Genomic DNA, 24660 nt, shown 5'->3' on the forward strand with positions numbered 1-24660 from the left:
CATGTTTCCATCCTCTCTAACGATACAGGCTCTGGCCTGTGCTTCTTCAAAGGAAACTCTCTGAGGAAGCGACTGGCCCCCTCCCCTCGCTACACAGCACAGGGTTTTCCCTTCATAACTGTCTGCGTGAGGAATTCCTGCAAGATGCTCGGCAAGCCTGGTCCCGACTCTGCCCAACTCCATTAGACATCATCTGCTCACGGACATAACGGTTTGAGGGAGATGGTAAGCCAAATAGAAAAGGATTAAAATTCGTCTTTTGCATCCATCAGTTCAGGGATCAGCCAAATTGCTCGGCCTAATGAGGCCGCTCAGACATAGCCCATACCCTCCCCAATATTGCATGTGGTCCTCAACACGGTCCTAAAATCAGAACAGCTCTGGGTTGGCTTTGACTTTGTGCCTTTTTAGGGTTTGGTCGGTTTGATTTTGCCAACCCCAGTCTAGTCTGGTCCGCTCCCCCTTGCATGTGGACTGGAGAGAGGGACTCACCACAAGTTGAGCATTTTCAGGCAGCTACAGAGAGTGTAGAGAAAAAACACAGAAAGGAAGAAAGAGCAATTAGTTCACAGAGGTGGGATGAAAGCATGTCACTGCAGCCATGCAAACATGCAGTGCAGACTGGCAGACACACACCATGCCTGCCCACCGCCCGCCCCCAGCCCTCATACCACCTCTGCCCTTGCCATGGCGCCGCTGAGAACTGCCACGTTTTCCAGGGTCTTGAGGCCTCCGACAAACACCCCCTGTTTTCCATGAAGCCACCAGCCCTATGAGGTTCTTATCTGGGCCTGGAATCAGAAAGGGGCTCTGGGCCACCAGGAGAGGAATCTGCTCTTGTCCCCTGCAGCTCCAGCGGCAGAAGGGCCATGGATCTATGCCCAGGACCTGCCCTTCAGTGAAACCCACGGCTGGGATCAGGAGTTTATCTCCAGCATACCCCAAAGCAGAAGCATTTGCACAGCTCCTCTGCCTGCCGGGAGTGCCAGGGAAAGACCTTTCTGCTACTGCATCTTGTCTTCAAACACAGACCCCCCAGCTCCAGCTCCTTCTAGCTCTTTCTGGCCCTCTTCATTGCAGAGCAGAATCCAGAAGTCCTTTGCCCTCCTCATATAACTGAGGGGATTTATGATCACAGATGCAAGGGAAGATGAAGCCAGCCCTCCTTGGGGCAAGAGGAATGAAGTAGACTACACTTGGGAAATACAAGAGACCCCAAACCTGTCAGTGCAAAGCAGCCTGTGCTCTGCTTCCCAGCACCTCCAAAACCAAACTGGGACCACACAGACAAAGGCTGGAGGGAGACAGAACAGTTTCCATGCGTTGTGAGACACCGTTTGGGCAGCATGGCCCTTGCATGCTCCTTTTGACCTGTCTTGACATCTCCCCTGTACACAGGTGTGGGGTCTGGACCCTGGCCTCGCTGAACAAGGTCCTGCAGAAACACTGGCTGAAGGCGGTCCCATCTGAAAAGCTGGCTCTTCCTTGCATTGGGTTGTTGTATCGAGGACTGTTAAGGGTGACAATTTGCCCCATCCTAGGAGCAACCCCAAGCCACATGCCTGGGGGACACCCACATCAGTCTAAGACAGAGCCTGTGATGCCAAACTGGTGGTCTCTGCAGGCCACACTACCCACATCTAAGAGGAATATTGCCCACTCTGCAAATTGCACCTCCCTCCCCCACCCCGCCATACTTTACGAGGAGCCTGTACCAAAACCAAGGCTCGCTCCTTTGGCTGGAAGGAGAAAGTGTATCTGTTGCTTGGGCATGTTGCTGCCAGATCACGCCCAGGCCAGCTACCAGTGAACAAGACCACGCAGAAGTGCTTCCCAAGGGACAGAGGAATAGACAGCAGAAGACCTTCCAGACAACTAGGGACCCTTCCCATCAACACACCCTTCCTCACACCTGCCAGTTTTCCTCTTCACCCTCCCACAAGCCACTCCTAACAGGTTTCCACAAAGGCTGAGACAAACAATGTGGGACAAGCAACACTAGTGTCATCCAGTCAAATTACAACCAGGCAGTTGGGCAACGTCACAGCACTGACCAGTTCAAAGGGGGGGCCGATTTACCCCTTGTCCAGGGATTGTCTGGATTATACTGTGACCTGCTATGGTCCTGGTCTAGATCAGAGGCAGTGAGAAGGTCTCATGTTGAGGATCATGCAAAAGGTGACATGATGGTGCCGGATGCAGCACGTGTGCAAAGGGAGGCCAAAATGGTTGAAGCAGCAACTTTGTACATCAGTTCTCGCTCTTGACCACAAGCTACAGAGGAGAGGTCAGCTCAGAGGGAGCACTCTGTTCCCCACAAGCAGGAGAGCTGTTCCTGGTTTCTTTCGCTCAGCTTCCATTGGGCTGGACCAAGAGAATTCAGAGAGAACTACTCATCCCTGCAAGAGTTACTTTAGGACCGTTCTGGATACCTGGCATCCACTTCTTGGAGCCAGAAATAAAGTGTTAACTTTCTGACAAACAATCTCTTCACCAAGCTGTGCTCAAGCTACTCCTACACTCTCAACATGAGAGTACAGCGTGTTCTCCTTTTGGAACAGGGGATGCTCACTGGGATTCCTGAAATTAATTCACATTGTTTTGGTATCTGTGCTACTGTCTATCTTGCAATACATGCTCTGAGTAGGAGTTACGTTCTCCAGCCATGACAAGTGTCAAAAAGAAGCAGCGGCAGCAGCAGCACTGAAGGCACCATGCACAAAAGCAGCAATATGCAAGGAAAAGGGCATGGGACACGAGCATCGAGTACTTCACCACGGGTAAACATCCCCACTCGTTTCCCAGGAGGAGGATTAATGACCACACCAGTGGAAAGCCTGTTTGTAAAGCAAACGTACTTAGCTTCTTCCACCACCTCCACCTCCGCCTGCGCTGTTATTGGAGCGTTGGAGTGTGCCCCCGTCGGGTCATCCACGTTCAGCTCCCCATTGGTCGAGCTAACCACCTGAAACACAAACGAACACCCCATTAACGAAGCCCCCTTGCACGTGATGTGTCTCCAGCCACCTGGACAAGGGATGTTGTGGGAATGGGAAATCTGTGGAATAACTTCTGTTTGCTCTCATCTCTTTGCACCCTGTCAGGTTCCCTGGATGCCTTTGAATCATGTGCCCGGCTTGGAGAGACCAGCCTGGTTCATCCCAAGGAGAACAGCAGGCAGGGCCTGTGCCCATGTTCGCTAATTTACACTCCTGTGCCCAGCACAGGTCTTGTGTCTTTGGCAGGCGCAGCCACTCTGGGAGGCACAGCCGCTAGCGGGAAGCCCTGTACACACGCACACACAGAGTATTATGTTGATTGTTTTCTCCTGACACTTTCTCAGGTGAGCGACTCAGTCCCGTTGCCTGCCCACACCGTGGGAAGAAGTCACTCCAGAGCCACCCACCTCAATCCTTACACAGACAGTTTCTGGAATTATGTCCTCACCCAAAAGCTATTAATATGGTCTCTCATATCTTTTTGCTTCACAGCTGACATTACAGCTTTTTATCAGCATTTCCACTACAGGGATGACCATCTAGATCCCCAGCTGCCAGCAGCTCTGCATTTGCCAGGAAAGCACATAATTTTCTGGATAATTCATTGTTGCTGTATTGCTATGACAACCACCAAAGAAGCCTGTACGGGACTGAAGTTCGGCCAGCCCTTCTGCACTCCACCTGGAAGGTAGGACAGGCTGCTGCATGTTGCTGTGAACACCTGGAGCTGCTCCTGGCTCCAGAGCTAGAACGATGCATGGCTCCCCTTCATTCCACTTCTTCACCTTTCTACAAGGTAAAAGGAGGTATCTCCCATGGGGGAGGTCAAGGTGCTACCCAGTATTCCTGGTGGCTCTGAATGACCTAACCACCAGAGATGAAGGGAAGGAAGCCACTGAAGCAGATGTTCCCTCACTATTAGGTGTGTCTATCCATGTTCGTTTTGAACACTTAAGTTCTACCAGTACGTGCTCTTTCTACAGATGTTGAGTGGCCAGTCTCTGCCAAGACAGGTTGGGACTCAGCTCATGTGGTTTTCAGAGCTCTCCTCAAGTGACAACCCCTTGGGTTCTCTTCACACACCCCCTTCCCAGACTCATCACACTGTAGGCCCACCCAGGTTCTCCAGACCCCCACACTTCCCACACAACTTTGCAAAATGCTAGCACTTAATCGTGCTATTCCCAGTGATCTACCCCACCTTTCTTCAGCGACTTGTTAAACTTCATTTTACAAAAGGCTTTGATTTTCCTCCTCTTTTTTCACGTGCTGTCACTTCATTCTGATGTGGCAAATTGAACTGTTGCCTTAAAGGAAATGGCCACTTGAAGCTACTGACCTCCCAAGGGTTCAGCATAAGCTGAACATCTGTTGAGAAACCATTTAAGCATCTGCAGCCTAGCAGCTCTGCACAGCAGAATATTTCCTGGTTTTGGCTGCAGATAAGCAGAATTTTAATGCTTATGGTGGCACATACAGGCTTGTACACTGCTCAGGCAGGCAAGCCTCCCAGTCAAATTAGGAATACGACTGCATTATTGCTGTTAGCTACTCTGGCAAAGCACTGTTCGTGGGGAGACACAGCTCATGCTGGCTTTGTACAAGGAAATTATATCCCTTACATAAAGAAAATTAATAAAAACACCTGCTCTGTACTTACTGAGAGCTGAATCCATAGAATCACAGAATGGTTTGGGTCAGAAAGGACCTTTACAGATCATCTAGGCCCCCCTACCATGGGCAGGGATATCTTTCACAAGATCAGGTTGCTCAAAGGCCCATCCAATCTGTCCTTGAACACTTCTCCAGTTTACTGTCTGCTCATGTCTGAGATCAGAGCTATAGATAGATTAGTTCCTCCTTATCTTTCAGTTTCTCTGCTACTCGGTACAATATCTTTAAACGAAAAAAGGAACGTGGCTAATCAAGTAAAAAGATCATTGAATCCAACCAAGTATCAGGAATAAGTAAAAATTTCAACCTAATCTGCATTTCACTTAGGGGCACCCTGCAGTATCCTCAGCTCAGCTCTGTCCCACTCCAGGCACTAATTCCCATCTCACCAGAGCCAATTTTCAAAGTGTTGTGTCTGGCACTCAGAGGCAGCTCTCACAGGCAAACCTCTGCCAGAGTTCACCTCGCCAGCAACATCAGGTTTTTTTTGTTTGCTTGAATGACTGTTGCATCTTCTCTCTAGCATGTCCAGCCATCTTACTGAGGCAGTAGGGCAAGAAATTCCCTCAACGAGCCTGAGTGACAACCAGAGGCAGGTATGGTTTCATAAACAAGCAGTCTTTCCAGGAATTTAACAGTTTAGCTGTAGTGCCACCTTTAATGCTGCCTGGCACTGTTGTGCATCCTCTGCTCATCCACCTTCCACAGCGCCATCAGCCAGGGATCCAACTTGCAGCCACCATACCCTTACGCTGGTGCTGGTCTGCCACTGGATCCAAAACTAAAATGCAAATGCACCGGGGAGCAAGAGAACAGGGTCACCACAGCCTGTGATTGCAGCGACAGTTCAGCTTGTCCCCCCCTCCATCCAGAGGGAGAAGCACAGCCTGCTTGCACCAGCCATCCACTGCCCATTTCTCCAGTCTGACACCTCTAGATTTCCCTTAAGCAGCAGGAATTCAACCAGAACCTCACCTGTCAAGCCTGAACTGGAACAGCTCAACTATTTTCCTAACATTTATGGGGTTTATATGCAACAGACCTTATTTCAGCTGCCTCTCACTACCTAAGAGTATCCCCAAGGTGGGGATAGAGGGGTGCTTTATAGACCAGACCTGCTAATATACACTCCTTTCTGTGTTTAGTGCGACAAATCTGAGTTCAAAATAGCTCTCAGAGGAAAATCTCCATTGAAGCGGTAACAGCAGTGATGCTGGCCATCACAGCTTGGGACCCAAGCCACAAAACCACGGCTTGAGCGTTACATACTGGACAGGACCAAACCAGCTTGTGAAATCACTGTCCTGACCATGATGTCACTGCAACTTGAGGAGAATTCAGGCGATTTAACACAAATTCTTGCATCAAGGCTGTACACATCAGGAGGAAGAGGTACCTGTACTGATCCTCCGTGCCGATCTGCAGCCAAATGAGATGTCAAGTACGAGGTATTCGTCTGCCGGCTTGGCTGGATCTCCCACTCCCCTCGGCGATCTGATGATGCCTGCTCACAAGTTCAGAAGCACCAGAGAAACAGAAGAGAGGGCAAAAGGTGAATGAGGGGAAGAAGTAAAAGGGTGTTTGTTAGTGAGTTAGTTTCTTTGCAAAAAGCAAGGCATTTAAACTTTTAGCTGGGCTAAAATCTCTCTTTACCAAGTGCACCTCATACTTCAGCAGTGTCTGCAGTAATCCACTGCAGGAGTGGATTTCTTCTCCTCTAGCTGCTAAATGAAGAGAAAGCTCAGATCTATTCAGGAAGTTATTTCTTTACACGGCTTCATTTCCATGGGTTTCAGCAGAGAAATAAACACACTGACAGTATGTTTAACTACATCTGTCAGGTCACACACACCAGAGCACTTGGCATGGCACCAAGATCGGATACACAAGCTTGACCTCCCTAAAACACATATTTTTTAACTAAAATTTGCAACATAAAACAAAGCCACATTCTATTTCACCAAAAGCCAGTTCCACACACTGATTCACCTGTACAGTGGAGAAGGAAACATCCACCACACCTGCTTGACTGGGGAGAGGGTTGGTGGCTTTTTGGTTTTCTGCAGAAAAGTAGATAAGAAACTTTTGCTAGCAGTTTCCTCTTTATCCCCAACAGAGGCAATTCAATTATCAGAATTTTATTTGTTTTATTAGAAGAACCACTTTGCACTTGCATGTGAAGCTCCTTACGGGTCACCCAGCTTTGATGACAACACATCCATCATTCACCTAAGACCCAGGAGGATCTCAGTGCACCTACACCCAACCACCAGCTGAAGGAACACTCCCTAAGACTGGCAGGTGTAGGACAAACAGGTTGGCCTCAGGCCAACAGCAGAGGGCAGAGTCAAGCCTGAAGTGACCGATGGGACACATTTACAAGGCGTCTCCCTGGTTGCCCTATAAAAATTTAAGCAAAGGTTTCAAAGGTGAAGCACAGGTTTGAAAGAAGAGAGGGCAGAGCAGCAGAGCCACCCCAGCGCACACACACCCGGCAGGAGGGATGCTGAACAGAGACACCATGGACCTGGCCAGGAAACAAGGGGCTCAAGCGGATAAACACCAGGTTATCAGCAGTAAAGCTGAAGTAGCTAACCAAAGAGAGGTGCACAGGCCCTGCCTTTCCCCAGCACTACTTTGTGTTACTCCCTGCAGCCACGGCTGATGAGCCCGAAACCCCGTCAGACAAAGAGAAGCCACAGGGCTCAGGATCACTGTAAAAAAAGAAAAAAAAGAAAAAAAAAAAGAAAAAAGAAAAAAAGACTGCAAGCAGAGAAAGACTGCAGAAACCCCTGAGTAAACTTCAACACTAACTGGTAAATTGTCACTCGACTAGAGCAGGAGCACGTGCAAAAAGCAGGAGAACAAAGAACTCTCCTGGCATTTCATAAAACGTTCACTATTGTTCCCTTTGCATGTGACCTCTGACTCCATCCTGGAGTGACCCATAGTGCCATTCCTCCTTCCAGGCAGTCACCAAACCCAGTTCATAGGTACTATTTCCCCAGAGGTGGTCCTGTCCAGGCTTGTCCTATTAAATCTTCTTACGATGTGTTCTTCCCATCAGCCTGAGGTGCTGCTTACGCTTTTTGTGCTTGGTGACACTCGAAGGAGAAGCACTTCCCGTGGAATATTTTTTTAATGGCTGCAAGTCACAAGATCATGAACAACTGGAGAATTTAAATGCAGGTTCTAAAAGCTAGTAGAAGACAGATCTTGAGTGCTGCTTCTTCCAAGGCACTAAGCTATCAGGTTGCTTGGCTAGCCCAGGCGATGGAGTAGGAGAAGCCTCAGGAGAAGCAAGTTTCTGCCTAGGTGCCTGGAAGTAGTTTCTAGGAAAGGCTCTAGTAGCCACACGAGCCACATTTTTCTCTTTTAGCTCTACAGCCAAGTATGTGCTAAACTGGTTTTGAGGTATGCTTGAGTTGAGCCAGCCAAAACACAACCCAAGCAGTGACATTGAGGAAGCGATGCCCATGAAATCTGAGAGCATCAAGTTCCCATTAACACTTATCACCTTCCTACCAGCTACCAAATTACAAGACAAGACTGACACTCAAAGACAGAGGAAGCAGGGCTCATCCATCTTCGATAGCTAAGTATCTTCACTTCCTAGAGGAAAAGGCTACAAAAAGGAGATCTCTCATCAGCGTCTTTACTGGGAACCAAATATTATAAAAGAGAATCTGCAGTTGTTATACCCGGGAACAAAAATAAGGCAATGAAATCTGGAGATCAAGGCAGACACTCGACCCAAACCCATGCCTCCGATTCACTGCTCTAGACATTTATTTTTTCTACTTTTTCCTTGAGAGAAATTGTTTGCTCAATACTTAAAAGGAGAATCCCTTGGAAAAGAGTTGTTTATGTTTCAGCAAGAAGAAACTGATTTTCCCTTCACATTGGGATATTAAATAATTCAGCATCCTAAGTAACGTTTAGGTGGAGAAAATGACAAAAGCTGCTATGCAATACAGCATCAAGGCTATTTGTGAGGCTCAAAAGAACAAGGACTGAAGGCTGCCTGCATAATATTTTGTGACTAGGACAGATTTCTTTGGGCTAAATGCTATAATTTGTAAACTAACATGCTTGAAAATGAAGCCAGGCGTCATTGTCCGTTAATGGAAACAAGATGCCTCATACGTACACAGCGTGAAGGTCTGTGGCCAAAGCGGACAACTAGAGACTGCCATCCAAAAAAGAGGGGTTAATGCATTAATCAGGCAACATATTAGAGCAGATTATTTTACTAGTACTCACAAACCAGTCCACACTAATCAGCATGCATAAACACAGTACTGCACACGTGCTTCAAACAATCCAGCTTCCTACAAGCAACACTCTAACAAGAAGTATTCACCCTGATTGTGGCTGACGGCTCAAGATGTATTCTAGTCTACGTTAGCTGCTCTACCATTCAGACCCCAGCTGCACGGAACAAGGAAAGCTGAGCCCAGACAGGTTATTACATCTCACACTCGGTTCTGCACCCATGAACCCCACTGGCGTGAGCTGAGTGGGAGCAGAGGCGGCAGACAAGGAGCTAGAATGGCACACAGCGGTTAGAGGAGCAGAGCGAGCCCAGAACCACTCACTGGGAAGTAAGAGCACCAACAGCTCTAGCTAGGAGCCAGCAGTTGGAGATCTACTGAACTTCTGATCAGTTCTGTTAATACAGAAAATCCAAACTCTCAACACCAACAAAATATTACAACTAGAAAGGATAAAAAATGGGGAAATTCAAATTCGAAAACTGGCAGTTCATCCAGACCACAATGCCCAGCCTCCCCAAGGGACCCTACCCTGGCAGTCCTTTACGCTCTGCAACACTCACGCTGCGAACTGGACACCTGAGAAGGATATACTGCGCGTACACGGGGCATGCACATCCTTATCGCAGCCACACCGTCCATGGGAAGAGGGCACCTGGGAGCAGGCTGCCATCGCCACAACTGTTGGACTACTCCACAGTCCATGTGCTACGAGTAAAAGCACCCAGAAGAATGTTGTTGGCCAGGTAGATGAGGTAGTCTGACCAGGCTGGACAGCTGACTCAAACAGCTTACCCACAAACTACAGGAAAACGACCCGTTCCACATTGTACTCCACCTGGTTCACAATCCCGAGGAATCCCACTGGCTGATACAGTATTTTAGCAGTCTGTTGCTTTGACAAAATTCTGCTTAATCTCTAAACTAAGCAGGAATTCTGCTTGCTATGCCCAAAGCAACAATCAGCCCCAGTCACCTCTAATGGTATACAGCTTCTGCTTCTCCAGTCCAAGAGGAATTCAGAGAAGTGCCAAACAATGCGGCACTGCCGAAGCAGCTGTGAGCAACACACCTGATTGCGAAGGGCCTGCTGCGATGGTCGATCCCTATGCATGTGACTGTCTCTTGTTACTGCGGACGTCCCAGAATCTACGTGAACAGATCCCACTGGAGTAGGCTGGAAAACAAAGTGTTGGTTAGGATGAAGCCAATGCTGAGGACGGTGCTCTCCCTCAGCACACGCCTGCACAAATCTAACTTGTCAGGCTGGCTCCCATCGAACGGTAGCAGGAAAACATTAAAACAGTGCCCAAAGGTATTAACAATAATCGAGGAAAATTACAGCTAGGGCTAGAAAATCCCTGTGATTTGATGGACATGTGATTTGATGCTGGACACCAGCACCACACGTCTTGTATAAAAATTAATGAAAAAGATATCGTTAGGTATCTGTACCACTGTCGGATCACACCTAATGTGTCTCACTAGGATTATTACAACTGAAAACACACAGACTCGTTTTCCTCGTCATCTTGCCACTTTTAAAAGTCACACTTGCGTAGAAACAGGACTTGTTAAAATTAAAGCTTCATCTGCTCTATTCTCACCAAAGTCATAATCCCTGCTCACAACATCAAAATCTCCATAGCAACCACTGCAGTTGTCAGAAATAGCATGCTTGTCTTACGAGGTGCTTTTTATCAATTGCCTTTGTAATTACACAAAAATGAGGAGAAAAATCATGATTCACAAAAGGAATGATTTCTTATGAAGATGAACTGTTTTGGGCACAGTAAACATTAGTAATGCTAAATATAGTTGGGATGGCAAATCACCGGCAACGGTACCAAGTTTAGCACTGAAGGCATTTGATCTGGCACCAGTGACAATTAATTTACAGATGCCTTTGCCATTGCCAGTGTGTGGTGACTGGCCATTAGCAGGAAGGCTACCAGCAGAACGACACAAAACACAAGCGACAGGCAGCCAGTGGAAGAGCTCTAGACTTTTCTGTTAGATTTCCTCATGACACATCTTTTTGGCCAAGGTCTTCTTGAGTATAAATGGCTTTTGACAATAGAAGCAACATAATGAGATCACAATTATGGTCCATCTGGCATCATGAAACTGCTAAATGGAGCTTGGTTACTCCCACATTTCCTTGCCATGTGCTATAAAGAACCAGTTCAGACTCTGGAGTAGGGTAACCCCCAAGATCTTTTGAGCTCAGAACTGGTTTGCTGTTACTATTCACAGAGCCCTGCCTAGATCCCTGATACATCTTGACGAGAATTCGACCATTACAGAGGTCTTCCACCATTCAGTGCTGAGGTAGCAAGTATGCTCTCCTGCTTTAAGATCGATGTCTTTAGGTATTTGTCTCAAATCCTGTGCTAGACTAGAGGAAATTAAGTCTAGTCACATTCATTGCCACAAGTGGGAAAATCAAGTTTGAATGCCCCAAAGAGGTGGGAAGGGGACTTCTGCCCCTTAGGGCAACTTCAAGGCACTGCAAGAACCCCCTGAACACAACATCAGGACATCTCACTATGTTGAGCCCATGTTAGCTAGAGAACAGAAGTGAAAGATTTGACCCTAAGCTCACTGGTATTAACTGGGATTATCAGGAACAAGAGCCGGGGGTGGGGAAGCAGCACCTGGAAGGCAGGGCAGTGCCTTTTGCAGGGACAACTTACAATAGGTCTGCCGACCCAGTCATAGGCATAATCAAAGGTGTAGCCTTTCTTTTCAAACAGCTCTGTGAAGATGGTTCGTAAATAATCGTAGTCTGGTCTCTCAAAGAAGTCTAATCGCCGAACGTAACGGAGGTATGTGGCCATCTCCTCTGTTGGAAAAGGGGGAAAAACAGCAGCATCAGTTCTGCTCGTACATGAGCTCCATCACTTACAAGCCTCCCAGAGCCAACACACAAAGGAAATATGCTTTTCAATTAACTCCAACGAGTCTTTCCCGTGGCACCAGGATCACAGTCGGTGCTTAAAGTTGGGCTGAGGGCCAGATCACCAGTGACATGAGCTGTCCAGGCTCCGTGAAGTTCAGCTGAGCCATGCGCATTGACAGAAGCTGCAGATATCCAACAAGTCTTCACCCCCAGTGAGCTACTCAACAGTCCCTTATTGCTGGATGAATCTCACTCAGCTTTCCAGAGCCCTCCTGCCCTGCCCGAAGTGTAAAAATAGTCTGCTTTTATTCTGAATCTTCTGAATGAGTTATAAACCAAGGTCTGTGTTTTAGTATTGAGCATCACGCTGTAAGAGAATTGTCTGGGCTGCCGGTGCTACCTCTGGCTTTTTCTATAAAAGTAGTGGGGTTTAGTAATAGTCCACAATGCAAGTCAATTCAAACACTTCTCAAGCAAAGCTAGAAGTCCCACCTCTGCTCCAGAGAGCTGCTGCTCCACCTCAAATCTGAGTTCCGCAGTTAGTTTTATTCTACATATTTGTAGAAAAACAAACACTAAACCACACTGTACAATAAACGCCAAGCCACTGAACCTGCCAACAGGATGCCCACATGTATGTCTGCTCACACAGACAATAGCCACAGTGATTTCACCTGGGGAAGGAAAGCAGGAGATATCGGCAGGCACCCCATGGCACCCCTGAGCTCCAGCAACAACCAGGGTCTGGCTGCCCAGTGCTGCCCAACGTCATTACATCAGTCATAGCCTTGAATATCCAAAACAAGACTTGGAAGGCGAGGCCCCAACGTTAATTAACTGGCACACACAGAACAGTGTTTGGTGTTAAGCTAATTAATTGCTTTCCTGCATCTAGGTCATACTTTGCATGCACAGAGAACTGAGCCCTGGTAACTCATGTCCTACCCCTTCCTAGCTCTCCCTTGGCTCACACCTAGGCTGAGGTAGGATGTTTGAGCAGAGCTCAGGACGAGGCATGAGTCTGTGCACTTCAGTACGACTGAGACACCAGCACGGTTTTTGCCTTTAGCTAACAAAAATAAGAACAGCATTGCTTAGCGATACTTAACTCCATGGCTTGCAGCTTGCATGTCACATGGAGGTAAAAAAGGAAAAAAGGAGAAGAAAGGTAATCCCCTCTTCCTGCTAGTACCTCTGAAAGGTGGAGGACCAACAGGTTTCAGGCAAGCAAGGTACAGAAACAAGTTCTCTCATCTCCCTTCAGCCTGGACCTGCAGGTGTGACCAAGCTCTAAGGAAGAAGTACTGGGGAAAAAGATGAGAACAGCCAGCCCCAACGAACCATGTGGATTTTGGATCCAAATATGTCTGGGGAATTAGCATTACTTGAGTGAACAACAGTCCCCTCCCGGGCTCGCTGCTCCTCATGCCGGAAAAGAGCTGTGTCACACAACAGCTCCTACAGGAATGGCACCAACTGTGGGGACCCAGGTGCTCTCCCTGGTGTCAGGTTTTCAAAAAACACCAAAAAAATCCCACTCTGTGAAGGCCACAGGGTACCTGTGGAGAGGCCGCAAGATACCTGGGGAGGGATTTAATTTTGTACTCTGCTCTCCTAGCTCCAAGGTGGACTTTTGTTTAACTGGAGAAAAGGTGTTGGGCTTGGCTAGAGGCACATCTTTAGTAATGTTCTCCTTCAAACCCCTGTCAGAAGGTGGAATTCAAGGACAGACACATTGTCCCATCATATAAGCTCGCCACCTACCATTTTACACCTGTAAAACCTTCAATTTGGAAAAGAATTAAGTCAGTAGATCCAACATGGTCACTTGGGAGAGGGAAAACAACAAGGCCCTCTTTTGGAAGGAAGCCAAGAAGCAAAGCAGGAACACAAGGCACTTGAGCACTGTCCAGTCTCCTTGATGACAAGAGTTATGCTCATTTTAAGTCACAGCCACAAGCCCTCAGGCCCTGCTTATTTACAGTGGCAGCTCCAGTTTTTTGCCAGCTTGAGGAACAACATAATGGATACACATCATCCAAATACTTTCTGCCAGAGGAGCTCAGAACTGTCATATTTAACATGCTATGCCCACCTCCAATTGCACTCAAATGGTCCCATCAGGGCTTTACCTGGAAAGTTCTCACAGAGAACTTCAACTGGAGTGTTTCTCTTTGTGTCCCCAATCTTCTGATACCTCTCTTTTAAGGTGTCAGCCTATAGCGCACAAAGACAAAACAGTTGTGGAGAAAGAGTTCAACCATGTGATAAACGACATGCTGTATGGGAAGAAAAACAAGGTATTTAATACCGATTCTGGGTGGTATCAGATGTTATTTGTAACTGAACTGCATCCTAGACTACACCAGTAGGAACACTATCTTACCCTGTTGTAATTCTCACTATGCATTTTATGTGCTCTTGGCAAAGAATACCCAAGGACACATTCAAAACATCTTCAGCACTTGAAATGAAGGACACTTGTTAGTGTCTTACAAGGCTGATTTCTTACCCGCCCAGTCCTGAGGACCATATAGGGAAGCTTTCATGGGCCAAGACGACAAAGCTGCATACACTATAATTGCACAACAGCATCCTGTCCTAGGCTTAGAGCCACTGGCAACCAAGATGACTTCATAAACAACTGTAAAAGTAGACACGCTGCAATGGCAATTTGGGTTTTACTGTGTATAACAGAATGCCACTCATAGTTAAGTAGTTTACATCAGTCATACTTCTACCAAATCCCATGCTACTCCCATACTGCCTCTCCTCTCACCCCCAAACAGTCTTATCACTTAAACAGCCACTCATCAAGAAAATGAAACAATTTTCAGTCAGATTTCCCACCTAAATCCCCCTTGAAGCAGAAAACTCTGCTCCAGTCGGCACCCTAAGAACAAGTTTTATTGCCTCGATTTCAAAATATGCCAATTAGACCTGTCAGCTGCATAATTAGCATCATAAGATGTTCTCTCAAGACTTTAGCACTGACAGTATAGACCAAAAGGGTAAGCTGAGGAAACCTAGAATAGTGAAGATGCCATATTCTAGATCAAGCTAAAGAGTCTATGTTTGTTCTGGTGCTAAAAAAAATGCAGGATTTCAAGAGCAGCCAACTAATTCATATCAATTTCAGCACTGCACTGAGGAAATTTTGTAGAATCTTGTCTAAACCTGGAATTATTTTATAGTGATTTACAGGATTAATTTAAAGCAGCTAAGTTCAACTAAGCCAGAAACAAAATATGTCACAGAATAACACACACTTACAGAGATGTGAACTTAAAGTCAGAGAGATTCTGATTTCTTTCACGATCACTTTAATGCTTGAAAAAACCTTTCTTTGCTTTTATGAGTTGTTGCCAAGATTTCTGGCACAGTTCTGATAAGGCTAAGCTAAGACTAACTCTGTACAGATAGCAACAAAGCATCTTAACGAGGTCTATCACGCAAGACACTGCCACCGACCATAGCAGCATTCTGCTAAGCAGCTTGTGAGCCCAAAAGCTGGTCTCCTTTTTCCAACAGTACTACCAACAGCCCTAACAGGATGTCTTCATTATAAACCTTCTCCTAACTTGATCAGATTCGATCCCTTCACTCACTGCAGTTTCAAAGCTGAACAGCGTAGCTTAATCATCAGGAAAGCGATGGAGAAGTGAAGATGCAGCTACCAACAGCTTCAGAGCCAGCAAATGACTCACTACTAGTTAATTCAGCTGATGGATGTTAGCTGCAGTTGCTGCAACTCAATTGCTTGCAGCCCTCCACATTGTACATGACATTTCATAAACTTCTAAGCACTGAGTGTGCAGTGCCTCTGGAGGGAAGCCAAGCTCAATACTTCTGCCAAAAAAACAGTTTTTCAAGCTCAAGTCCATCTGCATGTCTAAACCCATCAAACCGCTCCCGTTATAAACACGTTTCACAGATGCAGCTGCAGGACTGTGTGCCGTAACTGGAATTTCATAAACAACCACTCTGTTCCAGTCATGCTCTAGCTCGGGGCAGCTTCACATTACAGCAAAGCTGCTCCAAGAGCTCAGTGGCTCTCTCATTGCTGTCCCTGTCCCAGCTCCTCATCTGCCTCTGCTGAATCTTCTCTCCAGACTTGTACCAATTCAGCTACGCTAACAGTAACTTGGAAGTGACAGATAATAAATTTCTGTCTTAAAATCCTTCCTGTATGTAAAGCTAACACCCTGTCATTTGACTTCAAGGATTCAAAGGAGAGGACAGCGTTTCTGTCTGGATTTTACAAATGTTTCCCTCATCAGATTCTCATTTGGGTAGAAACCAGACAAAATTTCCAAGGGCAAAACCTAAAGCTCAAACCTACCTTCAATCCTTGCCAGGGCAGACTGCCTCGGAGGAAATACATAAACATATGGCCGAGGGCTTCCAAGTCATCTCGACGACTTTGCTCTAGGACAGAAGAGATGACAAATTATTTCTGCAGCTGCAGAAACAGATCTGAGACCTGATCAGCAGCCACGCATATTTCTGACATAAAGTTATCACAGGGAAGTTCACTTGCTGTCTGTAGCTCAGACCTTGTGCAAAACCACCTAGAACCTGTTACAAAAAACCAGAAAACACGTAAAGAAAAGATCAGCTCGAAGGCATGAGGTAACACAGGAGCTGTAAGACATAATGCCCAGCCTTAGGTAGAATGGATAAGACGTGGAAGTATTAACTGAAGAGGAATAAAGCAGTTCCCCAGTTCTTCTCTGGGCTGCCAGTGCCGATGGTGTGCCTGTGGTGCGGTGCTGGATCAGTTATTTCCTCTGAACTACACAGGAACAGGCAGCGGACACTTGCAACCACCTGCAGGGAACTACCACGTTGCACAGTGCCAACCCCTTCCTAATTGCTTCTGCAGCTCATCACATCAGAACAGATCAAAAATAGCTCCTTCTAGCACTGCTTCTCCTTGTGAAACACTTGCTGCTGTTGCCATGCAGATGTTACGATTAGAAATGGGGGGGTGGTGGTGGTGGTGGTGGTGGTGAAAGGGGCCTCAAGCCAAAGGAAAAAAATTCCTTAAAATAATCTACCAAAATGTATAAAAAAACCCCAAGGGAGGATACAAGACAGAACAACAAATCTGGAGTGCAACAGCATGGGACTGCTGCTGTGCTGGGCTGCATCATGCAGATTTGGGTTCATGCAGCTTGCAGACCGATTTGATGCAACCTCCTCTCCTCCAAATCTCCACCTGCAAGCAAATAATGCCCTCCATAGCCACAATCCGGACCAGATCTAGTCATGCAGCCCACACGCCACGACAAACGGTGTGTGAGCTGTCCCTGATGCTGCATCATCTGCAACAGAAAAAAGCAGTGCTTTGCACAGCATGCCTCTCCTTCCAAAGCAGCGGCAAATTTAACCCTCAAAAGATGCTGGGGGTGAGAACACTCAGCAGAAGGGAACCGAGATGACAGTTCCTGCAAGTTAGCTGTAAAAAGGGGAAAAAAGAAGAGGATGTCCTGGGTAATTTAGTGCAATGATGCAGATGAACTTTTCAGGAAGATGGCTGAGTGCACTTGTCTTTCAGAAAAATTTCAGACTATTTTTGCTTGGTCCTGAAATGTGAAGTGACCAACTCCACCTGGGCTGGCCTCACCAGCAAAGCATCAGCCCCACATGGCCGGCAGCCAACCCTCCCGTCCTCAAAAACACCCACCCAGAACTGACTCTTCTCCTGCATGAGCTGCAAAACCTGCAGGGAAATGGGTCCTAAAGAAGGCATGTGGTGCACTTCAAAGGCAAGCACATCTTCTTTCCACATCCACTTGCAGAGCACTTCCCCAGCACCAGCAGTTCCCGAGCCTGCTCCCACTGTGGATTCTCATTCCTCCATCCCTTCCTGACTCTTCACCAGGTTTTCCCAAATGAGAGGCTGGGCTCATCCCTCCTGACTCCCCAAAGCAAGCGAGCTCTCCAAGAGACACAAAAGCCAGCAATGCCTTGATCTCACAGCTGGGAGGCTACTCAAAGAAAATTCCATTATCTTACTGCTCTTACGAGTTTAAGAGAATATAAACATTTAACAAGGTTTTTTGCCTTTCAGCCACAGAAATGTAATCTTCTGGTATGAAAGGCAGTGAGGAGAGGAGATGAAAGCCAGGTTTAAAATTAGTTAAATCATTCATTTTCCCCAAGCAGTTGTGAGGTCAGGGAACAGCCACCTCTAACACCTGAAACTGGAAGGTACTGGTATAAAGCTCTGCTATAAAAATCTATTTGGTCACTATTTAGTGCAGCAATTACTACCCACCTACTTGCCTTTTATCAGTGCAGGACTGCTACCAGTTATTTAGTTCCTAATAAAAACTATAATTATGAGGCTTCCAACATTTCAGCTGTCTCAATTCATCACAAGTGGGGGGGGAAGTTTCACAACTGTAAACAGCATCACAGCATCGAGAGGTTTACAAATAGCTCCAAGGGTACAAGAGAGCCGTCAGCCAAGCCACCATCAGAGGTCTGCAGGACTTGGCACAGCAAGCTCCCACCAACCACACAGACCTTTGCCAAGGTGAGTGTTGATGGACATGTATCTCGCCGTTCCAGTTAAGCTCTTGTGTTCCCTGTAAGGTATGTGTTTTTTGGTTTCCGGGTCAATGTACTCCTTCGCCAATCCAAAGTCTATGATGTGAATGACGTGCTCTTTCTTATTGCCTTGCCGGCCAATAAGGAAGTTTTCTGGTTTGACATCTCTGTAGATGAGGTTCTTCGAATGCACATACTCCATTCGAGATATCTGCAAAACAACGAGGCACAAGTTATTTGCAAGCAGACCAGCTACCGTGCTCTCCCACGAGCGAGGCAGCCAGGTTTTGTTAGCCCCTCACCTAGCCATGGCTCAGGGCTACCTCAGAGTTCAGCTACTCTATGAGAAATGCAACAACAGATGGAGTGATCCAAGGCCGCAGTTACCGTCGGAGCTGGGTCATGTCCTCCGATGCAGAGTTGGAAGAGGAATTTGTCATCCCCTCCTTTCACCGTCCACCCTACTGTGCTCCCGGACTTTATTCCTACAGAAATTGCAAAGGCAGTTTCTGAAACACTGCCGGGACACAGCTCTTGGAAGGATGTCACGGGGAATTGCAGCAGCCTTTTTGTTTTGATTTTAAACATACTAAACCAGTTACCAAGAGCTCTTGCCTTGCCCACAGCCTTCCCTTGTTGCTTTGTTTATTACCACCTTCCTCCCTTGACCCGTATGTTGTCATAAACACACCAGATTTTTCATGGAGAGGGATTTTTGGGCAAGCAGAAGCTTTATGATCCTCTAAAAATAATAATTAATCTTATTGGTTGTCAACTAGGAATAGCTGGAATATTTTTCGGCTTTTGACGAACTTCTGGCAGTATGACTGAGAAGGGAGGGTAAAAGGGCAGAAACTCCACTTCCAAGATGATGGAAGGCTATTTCCCCTCTAACAACGCAGCTCATTCAGATGCTCATCATTAATATTGCTTTTGAAACTAAATATATTGCAGGTAAAGTTTGAACAGGTCACCAAGCAGCTCTCCTTTGAGTTCGTAACTGAATAGATGATTCCAGTTGGAAATAACTCATAACTTCATTTAATTTATTACTATTTAATTTATTTATTACTGTTTATTAGTATTTAATTTCCTTTTCAGGTTTTAAACGAAAACATGTGAATTCCCATTTATGGCTGTCCTGGTCCACAGCTGCCCCGCATGCTGGGGCACGGTGGCTTTTTTAAGCAAGATGCTTGCTTGGAAAGGCTATTTGAATCTACCCGTCTGCATGCAGGCTTGCAACACCACGAAACCACTGCAGAGCTCTTGCAAACTCCAAATTTTGCACTAACGAGCGTCAGTCCACAGAGGTCACTGCCGCACCGTTGTAGTGTACCTCACAGCATGATGCTATCAGAATTGGTGAACACCTAAGGTGAGAGCCACCGGCCGGTCACCCCCCAAGGACCTCCCTGTGGGGAGTCGCTAGTTCCTGAGCGGCTTTGCACTGGGTTGATACTGGTCGGACAGTTCCACACCTCCTGCACGGGGCAGGCTGGAGCTCTGCATCAGCTTTTCCCCCAGCTGAGCAGCTGCCCACAGCAGTAACCCCACGTTGGTCCTTCCAACCACCCCGCTTACCTCAACTGCAAGCACCGTTGGGCTGATAGACCCCAACTGCTCTTTGTTTTTGTGCTCTGAATTCAGACGTGTTCTCAGCCAGCAAACCCAGACCTCTCTGTCGCTTTACAGACCCTGGATCTGCACCTGGCTGAAAGCCCCACATGAATGTGAGCATTCCATCCTGCTCCCAGAGGTTTATCAGATACCTTCTTTCTAAGGAACACCTGCTGCATTTCCACCACTCAGAAGGAAGTAACGGGCAGGAGGGGGCAGCACTCTTTATAAAATAAAAAATGATGTACAGACAGGGCAGTAGGCAGGAAAAAAATTGACTGTAGGTGAAGCAGTCTTGAAAAAACAGGACTTGCTCAAAGGCTCTTCAAAGAAGTTAACAGCATGCCTTGCCATTCCCCTCCCCTCTAAGTAGTGATTTATTTCAATGCACTGAGAAAATGGGTTTCACGGCTAACAGCCATTATTTCTAATCAATTATAGGATGACGGAGAACAGAGCAGATGCTCTGCACCTCAGCCATTCTTCACACTTTGAATCACCTACAGGACACAGCAGCAGGCTGGAAGACAAAAAGATATGTCAGGAGGCAATTCAAATTAAGATGCAACCCTTAAAACTGGAACACAGCGTTTCCTCGCCTCTCCATACATAACAAGTTTTCAAACAGAGCCTGACTGGCTCATTTGATTTGTTCCTGCTAGCAGAGAAGCTCAGTTGTTGAAATGGACAACAGCAATTACACAACCTGAAAAAAGCATAATTTTTTTGTTCCTTAAAAACCCACAGCAAGTTGCATTGGCCAGGACAACCACTTGAGTTGAGGTGTCAGATGAACCGATACACTCCAGTAGCACTTAGAGATACCTATTTACCTGCCTTTTTTGCTTCCACCACATACACAGAGATGCTGTTGGGTTTTTCATATTCCTTTTTCTTTACTTCCACCTGCCTGGATGCTTCACGATGTGCTGCCAGAGAGCTGTGCACAGCCAACGACTCCTGAAGGACGCTCTCCAAGTCAGAAAGATGTTTCCTGGAGTAGCCTCCATGCTTTATTCGCCCTGACAAGACACTCACCCTGCTTGTAGCTGCTACTGATGGGGAGCTGGTGACTATCTGCGCTGTATTGCCCTTCCAGGCCTGCTGCCTGAGAAGAAACAAGCAGCACCAGCGCAGTATGACCTCGGCTTGACTCAAACCCATCACACAGCTGAAGAGAAGACATGGAGTTCCCACTCCAGAAATCTGCTGGATGCAGAGATATGGTGCCCATTCCTTTGTGTTTGAACTACAGGCTCTAACGTCTGTGCATTAATTCTTCTATGGACAGAGAAACCACTGCAAGGAACTGGGACTAACCATCGGAATTGCTTTTACACTGGAAAAACAGTGACCATGAAGCAGTGTTAACATCTGCTCTGTTAGTTTAACACTAATAAGAACAGACTATGGCATTTTATCATAGGGCACAGGAACACTAGGGGTAGGTGGGAGACTCTTGCTTGTGAATTAAAGCAGGATTTTCATGGCCACGGCTGGCCAAGTGGAGCCACAGATCTCCATTTCAGACGTCCGAGAAACCCTAGAAGGGGAAAGCATCCCCTGGCACACAGCAGGACCCCTGCACTGCAGCTGGGAAATGAGAGGATATTTGTGACATTTAACCAGATGCCAAAGAAATCCATGCTTCTATTTTCCTTTCTCCTGCCAAGGAAGCAAGCGCAATAAAACCCTCTTCCCCCAAAAAAGTAACTCTTACGGATCTGATCTTGATGGCAATCCCATCTCTAGACCCTCCTGACAAATTTGAGCCCCTCTTCCACACATCACCTGCTTGAATATAGATCAGATCAGCAAAGATTAAAAATTCTTCCTGTTAAGGGCTGTTTTGGTGTCTTTTATGTGAAATGATTTTTATGGTCACCAGTCAAAACTTTTCACTTTGACTTGGTCCAGATTGCAGCCAGAAGTATTTGCACAGTGCTGGGCACAACAGACCTTGTCTCTGACAGCAAGCACTTAAAGCAAGAGTGAAAATAATATTTACTCCTGACAAAACTGAGTTGTCAATGACCATTGCACATGTTGGACCTGGCCAAGAGCAAAAAATTGAAGCCAGAATAAAAAACGATTCTCCCTCAGCCCAAACACCAAGTCAGCTCCGCAAAGCCCTAAGCTGAATTCCGATTTACGGGCTTTAGGGACTGACTTTAGCGAACAGTTTTTTAATTGCCAAGCTTTGCTTCATTCAGGAATGTCAACCAGTTGATCTGTTCAGCTTCCTGAGGAGGATGGAGGAAGCAGTTCCAGTTTGATGCTCTCAGCAGAGCAATGTGAAGCATCAGAGGCGCACAAGTTACAGCAGTAACAGAACTGGAAAACTTCCGCTGTGGAAGGAGAACGGAGGACTCCTTCAATGCAGGTTTACACCGAGAGGTATGAAATGGTGCACTAGACCAAGAGCACTTCTGATACAACTCAAGCTGTGTTTGATAAGCTGCTGCCACAGCTCTGAACACAATGCACACTCACCAGAAGATCATGCAAGCCTAGTGACAAACCTGAGGGCTGTATGGCTCATCCTCTTGCTGAGGCAGACCTTCCTACTTTGTCATCTCATCTGAAAAGATTCCAAAAGAGGCTGTCCTTCTTGAAGGACATTATCATCTGGTCTCTATCCCCTCAGCAGGGAGAGTCTTCCTGATGTAAAACCACATTTAAATTCTCCCATAATCACAAGCAACATTCCTTAAAACAATGAGGATATATTTGTTTCTCCTAGAGAGCTTCTCTTTCTTCTAACATCTGTAGAGGTAAAGGATCCACTCCAGTCCTGAGATGCTGCTACCTGTTGAGCTAAGACCAGCCAAGCACATACGCTTATTAAAAAACACCTTTCAGGGATGCCTCTGGTTAAAAATTGACTACCAGCTACAAAAAAAGGAGATCAAGTGTCACTACACCGCATTCAAAGTCCCTGCCTAGCTTTAGCATGCAGCACACGTGTAGATGTGTTGGAGATGTCCTGCAGCAGCGGTCAGGCTTAAGGAGGGCGAGGACGGAGAAGGCAGCTAAATGGGACGTTGAAAGGAGCAGCAACAGCAAGGAACCACACAGACAGCAGAGAAGGGACTGGATGCTCCTAAAGACATGGGGATCATTACATGCAAGTGATGGGAGACAGATCTGGGTGGACTCTTAACATCCCACTAGCTCAGGGCATCCCAGCTGCCAGCATTGCTGCTCCAACAAGTGCAAAGACATCCATGGCAGATGTTTCTTTCCTCCCCCTCCAGAAAGGATCAAGCCCACAGCAGGAGAGGCAACACAGAGATGTGACCAGCATTGGGGTCACCTCCTGGGAGCTCCCAGAACTCCATGCTGCAGACGGGCCTCCCAGACAAGTAGTTTTGCCTTACCTTTGGGTGGACTTCCTAGGCTTAAAAAAAATAGAATTTAATGACATTTTGGTGAGATCCAGAGTAGCAGTTTCCTGCAACGTGCAGAGTTGTCCCTCACTCCCTACATCAGGGCAGGTGCTCTTCTCTGCTGTCTGGGTGGTACCGGGCCATTCACATTTTTGGAAGTCTCCCTGGATATTAGCTTTGTTAACAGGCACGTCAAGCATCAGAGGAGAGAAACACTGCTCGTGCAACGCACTGGATTCTGGCAGTGAAGTCTTACGTCTCACACCTGTGGTCAGAATTACAGCAGCTTAAGCAGGCTTGGCTGGTCAAAAGCAAGAGCAAAACATAATTTATGGAGGCGAACCCACTGAATTTGACAGTACAACTTTCCTCCTCTGATGTGTGTCTCACACTGCAGCGTGACACAGTGACTGCAACAATTTAATGTAGGAACTAAGATAAATCCCAGACAATTTCCATCAAAGCCTTGTGGCTGGAGCAAATCGTTTTCTTTCCAGTTGAGCAGTAAGTGCCAGCCCTTTCAGAAAACACGCCTCCAAGGGCCAGGTGAGCCCTTCTCCCAGGAAACCTCCCAGGGAAGGAGAAGGGGCACACCTGAAGATGCTAAATCTGTCTCCTGAAATGCATATGCTCCAAGCTGGTAACTCAAGTAATCTCCCTGAGAAGACTGGAAAGGTCCTAAAACATCTCCCCATGGAGAAAGGAGCAGCACTGCCTGCTCCTTTTAGAGAAAACCAACTCCTCCATTTGCAACTGTTTTTGGTGTCCCCCTGCATCACCCTAAGCATCTGTTCTTCAAACTGGCACCAGTGTCTAGATGAGCTGGCAGACCGGTTGAGGTCACAAGATCAGCAAATGATGCCAGTGAAAACTGTCCAAGCACAGAGCTAATCTGCAATCCTAGGGCTTGGCAAAAGGCAGACAGACACTGCTGTGACAATCTTGATTTCCCCAGCAGTCACATGGGAATAAATTTACATCTTTACATTTTACATCTTTACAACCAAAAGGTCACACAAGCTATACCCAAGGCTTTGCCATCTGTTGCCACTTGATTTAATCAAAATCAATACTATAAATTGGCTTTCCACTGATGAAGGAACACACAAAGCCAACAAAACTAGAATGCTCAGCCGTAGGAGAACAACTTCATGAAACCAATAGCAGGCAGGCGCTGTTCAAACTTCTGCATCTGTGACCTCAATTCTCCGTTTGAGATTTGCTGTGGCAAACCAGTTTATTTA

General features: G+C 46.7%; 1 protein-coding gene across 5 annotated transcripts in view; it reads right to left on the reverse strand.

The window, feature by feature from the left end:
- Window positions 1-24660, reverse strand: part of CSNK1G1 (casein kinase 1 gamma 1) — a 63648-nt gene that overhangs the window by 2651 nt on the left and 36337 nt on the right. The window contains exons 5-12 of one of the 5 annotated variants that reach the window (XM_086471833.1): window positions 18384-18618; window positions 16192-16277; window positions 13982-14066; window positions 11644-11792; window positions 10020-10124; window positions 6070-6177; window positions 2859-2965; window positions 493-516 (exon numbers count right to left, since the gene is read on the reverse strand). In XM_086471833.1, the coding sequence (XP_086327959.1) occupies window positions 493-516; window positions 2859-2965; window positions 6070-6177; window positions 10020-10124; window positions 11644-11792; window positions 13982-14066; window positions 16192-16277; window positions 18384-18618 (899 nt within the window). Of the gene's footprint in view, window positions 1-492; window positions 517-2858; window positions 2966-6069; window positions 6181-10019; window positions 10125-11643; window positions 11793-13981; window positions 14067-16191; window positions 16278-18383; window positions 18619-24660 lie in introns of all 5 variants that reach the window. The other 4 variants (XM_086471835.1, XM_086471832.1, XM_086471831.1 and 1 more) reach the window with 4 other exon arrangements.

The sequence above is a fragment of the Leptosomus discolor genome, chromosome 11 (genome assembly GCF_034619465.1).
Source record: "Leptosomus discolor isolate bLepDis1 chromosome 11, bLepDis1.hap2, whole genome shotgun sequence".
Classification (NCBI taxonomy): Eukaryota; Metazoa; Chordata; class Aves; order Leptosomiformes; family Leptosomidae; genus Leptosomus; species Leptosomus discolor.